Source organism: Oreochromis aureus, linkage group 6 (assembly GCF_013358895.1).
Source record: "Oreochromis aureus strain Israel breed Guangdong linkage group 6, ZZ_aureus, whole genome shotgun sequence".
Lineage (NCBI taxonomy): Eukaryota > Metazoa > Chordata > Actinopteri > Cichliformes > Cichlidae > Oreochromis > Oreochromis aureus.
Genome location: NC_052947.1, coordinates 40971174 through 40979058, shown reverse-complemented (window position 1 = coordinate 40979058; position 7885 = coordinate 40971174). Strand labels below are relative to the sequence as shown.

At 46.7% G+C, this 7885-nt stretch overlaps 1 protein-coding gene across 3 annotated transcripts; it reads left to right on the top strand.

Moving 5' to 3' along the window:
- Window positions 1–886: 886 nt before the first annotated feature.
- stn1 (STN1 subunit of CST complex) lies at window positions 887–5923 on the top strand. 3 transcript variants are annotated; one of them, XM_031738954.2, is made up of 9 exons: window positions 888–1132; window positions 2063–2158; window positions 2287–2364; window positions 2847–3017; window positions 3197–3308; window positions 4069–4219; window positions 4743–4865; window positions 4940–5012; window positions 5576–5923. In XM_031738954.2, exons 1-9 carry the CDS (start codon window positions 1000–1002, stop codon window positions 5731–5733), a joined length of 1095 nt encoding a protein of 364 aa, XP_031594814.1. In that variant the 5' UTR covers window positions 888–999; the 3' UTR covers window positions 5734–5923. The 3 variants fall into 3 exon arrangements, with proteins under 3 accessions (XP_031594815.1, XP_031594814.1, XP_031594813.1); XM_031738953.2 differs by having other exon boundaries at window positions 889–1132; window positions 2844–3017; XM_031738955.2 differs by lacking the exon at window positions 2287–2364 and having other exon boundaries at window positions 887–1132; window positions 2844–3017.
- The last annotated feature ends 1962 nt before the right edge of the window (window positions 5924–7885 follow it).

Below are 7885 nucleotides of genomic sequence, written 5' to 3'. Positions count from 1 at the left end.
GAACAGTCGGGGTTCTTTGTGTTCGTGGAACTACATTTCCCATCGGCCACTGCAAACGTAGACGCGCCGAATTGGCGAGACAAAATATGCCTTGAAATATTTAGTTTTACTCACAGAAATGCTGCTAACGTACCTTTTTAAATACTTTGTACATACACGAAATCTATCTAGCACTTTTAGTTAGCATTTAAGAAAAGTTAAAAAGTTGATTAAAGGTCACGTGACCGAAAAACCGTTCTTTCCAGGTTTCTAGTCGCGAAATAATCCAAAATGAATAACACTATACGGATTGGATGAATTTCGTAGGGTTAGCACTTTTTCTCTGTCAGCGTTCTTTTATATGAGGAGTTTGGAGATTTTATTTAGTTAGATTGTTTTTATATCTTCTCGTACAGTTTTAAAAAGAAATAAAAAGAATATTTATATTAGGGACTTTTCTGCACCCTTTTCCACTTTACGGCATTCGCCATTTTGCTTTCAGGCATGAAGCGAGCAGCCGCGGAAAATCTGTAACAGCGTACGCCTGAAACAGTCGAGTTCGCCCACCACAACCAGATAACTGTTATACACACATGATCGTGTCTGTTGTGGTTGAACTTCACTGATAACGCCTAATTACTTTTTCATTTGGCTGCCATCAAGGTATGGGGTCCTGTCGTAAATCCTGAATTTGTGGGCAAAATCAGTTTCTTTGTAAGAAAAAGGGAAACGCGTGTCGTTTTACTGTATTTTGAATGCATTGGAAAATAAAATTTTTGAAACCTGAAATAAAACCTGGATTGTATCTTCTGGATGAAACTGTACATTAAATTCGGTCCACTTTTATTAATCGTGCGCGCCCTCTGCTGCCGCTCTGGATGAACTACAGGTTCATTTACCGTGGGATTAACAGGAAGTGACGCCACTGAAACCAGCTAACTTTGTCCTCGAGACAGTTTGTGTGGCCGGCGGGAAACCAGTGAAAGCAGGTAAACCATCAGTGTTTGATCCCAGGATGAAATGCAGGCAGCTGCGATGGATCCAGCGGAAGAGCCTCCGTCGATGCTGTGGGGACTGGACCCGGTGTTTTCCGCCTTCGCTCGGCTGTATATCAGAGACATCCTGGAGATGACGGAGTCCACCCAGGTACCAGGTAACAAACTGGACCTGTCCCTCACCTTTTACTTGGTCGTCACTCCTGAAGCTCTTTTTAATTTGAAATTAGATTTTGTTAAAGCTCCTGTTAGCCTGCACCACGCATTGGGCTATTTATTTTTATTATTTTTTTTTACATTTATTGAGCTCCTTTATTTTTATTTTTGCATTTATTGTAGTTATTTATACTGTTTTACCTGTTGTTTGGTAGTATGCTGCAATACGGACACCTTAAAACAATCTGTTTCGTTCATATCATGTCAGGTCTGAGTTTGAGTCTCACATTTTTAGTGACAGAAAAGGCAGCTTAATCTGCTTGCGATCATAAATCCTGCGTGTAATGCCCGTTATTTCATTTAAACTACATCACCTGATGGTGTGCCAGGTGTCATGTGTTGTAGTTACTGTCAGCGCATAAATGTAAACCCTGCAGGTGTGATGGAGTGGACCAGGTGCCCCAGCTCAGCGGTCCACGGGGTCAGGCCCCATGTGATGACGTGCAAAAAGACAACAAAGAAGCGCAAACATTTGCAAAGTTGTGCCAGATAAATCTGTGATATCCAGACTGATATCACAAAGTTTTTTCTGTCTGGATATATTTTAGAAACCTTAGTCTGTAAATCAAAGAAGGACATAAACTTTTGTTATTATTACATCTTGGATGGTCTGTTAGTGCCATTAAGCACAGCAGCCATATTATTGGTCATGTAATTGCATTAAAAATAGTCCAACAGTACAATCCTGGTCCAGAGGTCCAGTTCAGGGACTCCAGTTAGCTCAGGTGAAGTCTAGCTAGACTGGACAATCAGGAGCAGCTTCGCTTCAGTGTCTTGCTCAAGGACACTTCAGCACATGGAGAGGAGGACACACTGCTCTCTCACTGGAGCCACACATTTACCTGTAATTATCTGTTGTTTTCCACTCAAAGGGATTTACTTCTACAACCTGCACCCGATCTCCAAAGTCGATGTGCTGGGAACGGTGGTCTACAAGAGGGAGAGGGAGGACTTCTTCTGCTATGGAGGTGCTCTTCATCACTTACTGTTATGGAGCTGTGCTCATCACTGCTGTAGTCGTGAGACCTCACGATTGTGTTCTGGTCACATGTGCTCTGTTTTTGTCTCCGCCCACGCTCTGCTGCTGTGCTCACAGTGGATGATGGTACGGGTGTTATAAACTGCCTGTGCTGGAAAAGTGACCTCCTGAAAGAGGAGCGGGAGCCGAGCAAGTGTGAGTTCATGTTTGTATCCCAGTGTTAGCGTGGTTAGCGCTGCATGCAAAAAAATGAGCCGTGCACTAAAGCTGTGTCTCAGTGCTGCAGAGAGCGGAGGATAAAATGAAGCAGCTTGTTTGATCTCTTCATCCTCTGAGCTTCACTTTAAATAGATGCCAGGAGGAGGCGTCATCATCAGTCCAGGGTGTGTTTGTGTTTAGCATGCACTGATCGGATGTTTGGATCAGAGGCCGGTGCTACGAAGTAGGACTCTGTGTTTATCAAGTTAACTTCAGGTTCAAGGGAGAAAAGATGAGATGTGTAAATTCATCGTGGTCACAGTGCAGCTGACCTGCTTTAGGGTCAGACATTCATGGTCATAGATCAATAGCCAGCCAGCTGTGCTCTCCTCCACAGCTTATAATCACCTTTGTCAGCCTGGTGATGCTTCAGATGCAGACTTGATACAGAGCGAGTGTCCTCGTGTGATCTCCAGCAGGGGCGCAGCTCAGCGCTGCGGCTCAGGGAGGCTTCGAGCCGGTGGCGGAGCTGCAGAAGCTGAGACGAGCCCAGCGGACGCGCTGCCACCTGGAGATCGGAGAGCTGCTCCGAGTCAGGGGACCGGTGAAGACGTCGAGGCAGCAGAGGGAAATCAAGGCCTCCACCTACTGTGAGTGGAGACGGCTTCATCTGCAGACACGCTCATAACCACCATCACTGCAAATAACACAAAGAACCACAAACAGAGCGACACATGCACTTAAAACACACACACAAACACTCACAGTGAATATTTGGATGTAGGCAGGCTCCGCCTCCGTCCTCACCCGTGTGCTTGTGCGTCCTCAGATAAAGTGAGCGACCCCGTGATGGCGGTGCAGATTTCCTGGATGATGGAGGCTCCTCAGCTCTACAGACAGTGTTACGACAAAGCGCCTCAGCTGGAGCCCGACGCGGCGGGGTACGAACGTCCACCCAACACACCAGAGAGTCAACATTTCAACATATAACCCTAAACACACACACACACACACACACACACACACACACACACACACACACACACACACACACACACACACACACACACACAGGGTATCCAGTGGCTGAGATGTCCTCAGTCCACATCAATAAACCACAGCTGACCCAGGATCAGCTCTTCTTTCAAATACAATAACTTAGTATATGTAATGAAGCCATTAAAAGTTTTACCTTCACACTCTGGTCGATTTCACAGCTGTGGGGCCAGACTACACACCAGCCGGTCAACATTTCACACTGTCATGTTTTTCTTTATAATTACAGGAGATTTCATCATCACATTTTCAGGCTCTGTTTGAAACTGCAGTCTAAACTCTAAGTGTCACAGTCTAAAGCCCAAATCTGTTCTGAGATCAGTGTCACAGGATGTGTCAGCGTTTCAGTCGGTCTGTTTTCTGACGATTCGCTGGAGAGAACCTCTGAACGTCCTCGGAAAAAGAGGAGAAGCTAAAATGGATACAGATGTTTTTTTATTCCCACATCTTGTTGTGCCTTGAAATCCTCGGGCTATGGTTATTTCAGGCTTACAGTAAACCTAACTTAGTTTTTCAGTGCGTTCTCAGGTTTGTTGGCAGGACAGAAGGTGAAAGAGGTCACAGGCTGCTTACACGTTTGATCAGTTAGTATTATTATTTTTATTACAGCAGCTCAAATGGTCACAACAAACATCTGTCTTTCAGAGACTCGGCTGTCAGCTCCCTCAGCAGGGCAACTAAGATCTTGAAAGACTTTTTAAAGCAGAAGTCGGTGAGCAGGTTCAGACCCTACGATGTCCAGGACCTCCTGCAGCCTCTGATCTCCAGCCAGCCTCAGGCAGCATCTGCTGACCAGGTATGAACTGGGAGGGGACGTGAAACCAGTCGTCAGACCTCGAACCCTCCTTTTGAAATACTGGAATAAACACCAGGATTTGATACTTTGCAGCAAAGTAAAACTGATTCTTCTGACATCACATTTTATTCTCAGAATGTGATGTGCTGCATGCTAATACCGGTATTAGCATGCTAGCTAGCAAAGTTTAGAAGATGTGAAAGCACGCCATCAAACAGCGCGTGCATGAGGCGCGTGTATGTTTGGTATTTTCCCCAGAGAGCGTTTCTGATCTGACGCCATGGCAATGAAGGAAGCTGAATCCTGACATGTTAGCATTGGTTAGCATTGGTTAGCGCATTGAAACCCAGACCAAACCTCCTGCAGTGATTCTAACATGAGTTCCCTGTAGCGTTGAAAAGTGTAACTCATGTGGAGGTGAAGTCTCCTCATCAGTGACAAATGTGTTAAAATCTGAAGCAAAATTCCTTCTTTCTTCATTTCATTGGATTTTTCTGTCTCCTGCTCCTCTGATGCTGATTAGGAGCCTGTCGCAGGTCCGTCTGCGTGCCAGCAGCTCCGTCAGCTCCTGAAGGAGGCCCTGCAGATCCTACAGGACGAGGGTGCCGTGTACCGCAAGGTCAAGTCCCAGGACGAAGTCTATCTCGTAAGAAACAGCAGAGACATTCATCTCTGGGAGCTTTTTGCTGTGCCCTGTGTGACGCTGTTGCTCCTCGCCAGGTGACCGTGCAGGACAAGGATCTGCTCGTGGCCGTCAAAGACATCATCAGGGAGGACTCGAGGAGGGAGAAGTGTGCGTGGACACACTCTCAGTGCAGTACAGACACAAAAGTTTAGATTAGTGATGCCCTCACAGCTTTCTCTCCTCAGAGGCACTAATTATTTTTCAGAGGATATAATTAAGAATGAAAGCTTTTACCTGCTTGTCAGAAATCAAATTAGCACAACAATTACACCTGTTACTCGCTAATCACAGCTCCGTTTTCACTGTGGCACAAATCCTTATCGTACTTTCAGATCTCGTGTGTGTGTTCCTGTCTAGCTATCTTTGTGAGGACATTCTACTATACTTGTGAGAACCAACAGTCACTTCTAAGGACACACACACCGGTCCTCACAAGTTTGAAGGCCTTTTTGAGGCTCAAAACGTGGTTTTAGTGTCAGGGTTACAATTGGGTTATGGTTAGGTTTAGGGTAAGGGTCCGGGTTAGGCATTCAGTTTTGATGGTTAGGGGCTGGGGAAAGCATTATGTCAATGAAGGTCCTCACTAAGATAGCTGAACAGGCTTGTGTGTGTGTGTGTGTGTGTGTGCGCGCGTGTGTGCGGACATTCATTTCCTCCTCCTGCGCCTGCAGACGTGGAGAAGGGCTGCCACGTCCTGCACATCCTGTCGGCAGTCAGGCAGCGGTACAGCCTCAACGTGAGCCGCGCCGCTCTGGAGCTCGTCCTCAAGACGCTCGAGTGCAACAGTGACATCATCAGCACCAGTGACAGCCACTACACCGCCATCTGAGGAGCCGCCGCTGGCCCCGAACATCAGCGCTCGGTGCAGAAATCATGTTTAGCTTTTACCCAGCTGCTGTATGAGCGCACAAATGTTAAATATTAAGTTATTAATGTTTCTAAAAACCATGACAGCCATGTGTAAACAAACCATCACTGTTGTAAATATACGTTCAGTTTTTAAATAAATAAGAAACAAAGACGGGACTGGAGTGTGGCCTAAGTAGCCTGTGGGAGGTTCCCGCGGGGCAGGCCAAGTCTCCTGGGCTCCATTAAGCTCGTCTGCTCAAGAACATCATCAGATAAGGTCCCAAGAAGAAGAAACCCCACATAACATTTCCCCCGTCGCCGCCTCCTCATCACGTCAGTCCATTACCTCCTTATCAGCCCGGCTCCTCCCACAAGCTTCATTAAGATAAGATAACTCTTTATTGTCATTGCACAGTCATACATAGTACACTAGTACAATGAAATTGGAAAACTGTCCTACGTCGGCAACAACCAACCATGTAACACAACACAACATGACACGATACGACACATCACAACGCAACACAAACAACACAACACAGTATAATAACTTAGTTAAAAAGAAGAAGAAGAAGTGTATTTGTATTACTGTTATTATTGCACATTAATTATTATTGCACCTTGTTATAAATATAAATATTATTATTATTATTACTGTTTTTACCGTTGTTAACGGTAAGTCCAGGTAGGTAGCCAGTCAAGTTTAGCTATTTGCACTGATCAGGGCTATTGCCCTGTTGTAAAAGCTGTCCTTGAGTCTATTCGTTCGGGACCTCAGCAGCCTGAACCTCCTGCCAGATGGCAGCAGCTTAAACACCCGGTGTCCTGGGTGTGTGCAGTCCCGTAGGATGCTGCGTGCCCTCTTGAGACAGCGAGTGCTGTACAGGTCCTTCAGGGAGGGAAGAGGATGTCCAGTGATTTTTTGGGCCATGTTGATGACCCTCTGGAGTGCCTTTCTGTGTGCTGCGGTGCAGCTGGAGAACCACACACTGATGCAATATGTCAGCACACTTTCAATGGAGCAGCGGTAGAAGACGGTCAGCAGCTCCTTCTTCAGGTCCATTTTTCTGAGGATTCTCAGAAAGTGGAGACGCTGTTGGGCCTTCTTTAAAACCGCAGAGGTGTTTGAGCTCCATTGGAGGTTTGTGTCTATGTGCACACCCAGAAACTTGAAACTGGAGACCCTTTCCACACACTCCCGTTGATGCTGACAGGCTGCAGCTCAGACTTCCTCCTTCTGAAATCAACAACAAGTTCTTTTGTCTTGTTGGTATTGAGGTCCAGGTTGTTATCTACACACCAATCTGACAGCCTCTGAACTTCAGCTCTGTACGCCGTCTCATCTCCCCCTGAGATGAGCCCCACCACGGTGGTATCATCTGCAAACTTGATGACTGCATTGTCTGGGTGGGTACTAACACAGTCATGTGTGTACAGAGTGTACAGTAGGGGACTCAGTACACAGCCTTGTGGGGAGCCGGTGTTAAGGCTGAGGGCTGAGGAAAGATGAGGCCCCACTCTAACTCTCTGTACACGGTCTGAGAGGAAGTCTCTGATCCAGCGGCAGGTGGTAGAAGGAAGTCCGATTTCCAGCAGTTTAACTATTAGTCTGTCCGGGAGTATCGTATTGAAAGCAGAGCTAAAGTCAACAAAGAGCAGCCTGGCATAACGGCCCTGCACTTCCAGGTGAGATGGTGGTGTGGAGCGTTGTAATAATGGCGTCTTCAGTTGATCTGTTAGCTCTGTATGCAAACTGGAGCGGGTCGAGTGTGGGTGGCAAGCAGGACATGATGTGACGTCGGACCAGTTTCTCAAAGCACTTCATTATAACAGGTGTTAGAGCAACTGGTCGGTAGTCGTTGAGGCTGCTAATGTTAGTACGCTTTGGCAGTGGGACAATTGTGGCTGACTTTAGGCACGGTGGGATGCAGGACTGGGACAGTGAAGTGTTGAAGATCTTAGTAAAGACCCCAGCCAGCTGGTCTGCACACTCTTTAAGGACCTTTGCGGTTACCCCATCTGGTCCGGCGGCCTTCCTGGGGTTCACTGCCCTCAGTGTGCGCCTCACCTCATATTCCTGCACTTTTAGGCTTGGGCTGCTTCTGCTTTCTGATGTTTTTGCTGCTGCCTCT

Coding starts and splice junctions, on each gene's coding strand:
- stn1 (XM_031738953.2), top strand. CDS start 1,000: ATGCAGGCAGCTGCGATGGATCCAGCGGAAGAGCCTCCGTCGATGCTG. Junction 1,133..2,062: donor GGAGTCCACCCAGGTACCAG/GTAACAAACTGG, acceptor TTCCACTCAAAG/GGATTTACTTCTACAACCTG. Junction 5,013..5,575: donor GGACTCGAGGAGGGAGAAGT/GTGCGTGGACAC, acceptor CTGCGCCTGCAG/ACGTGGAGAAGGGCTGCCAC.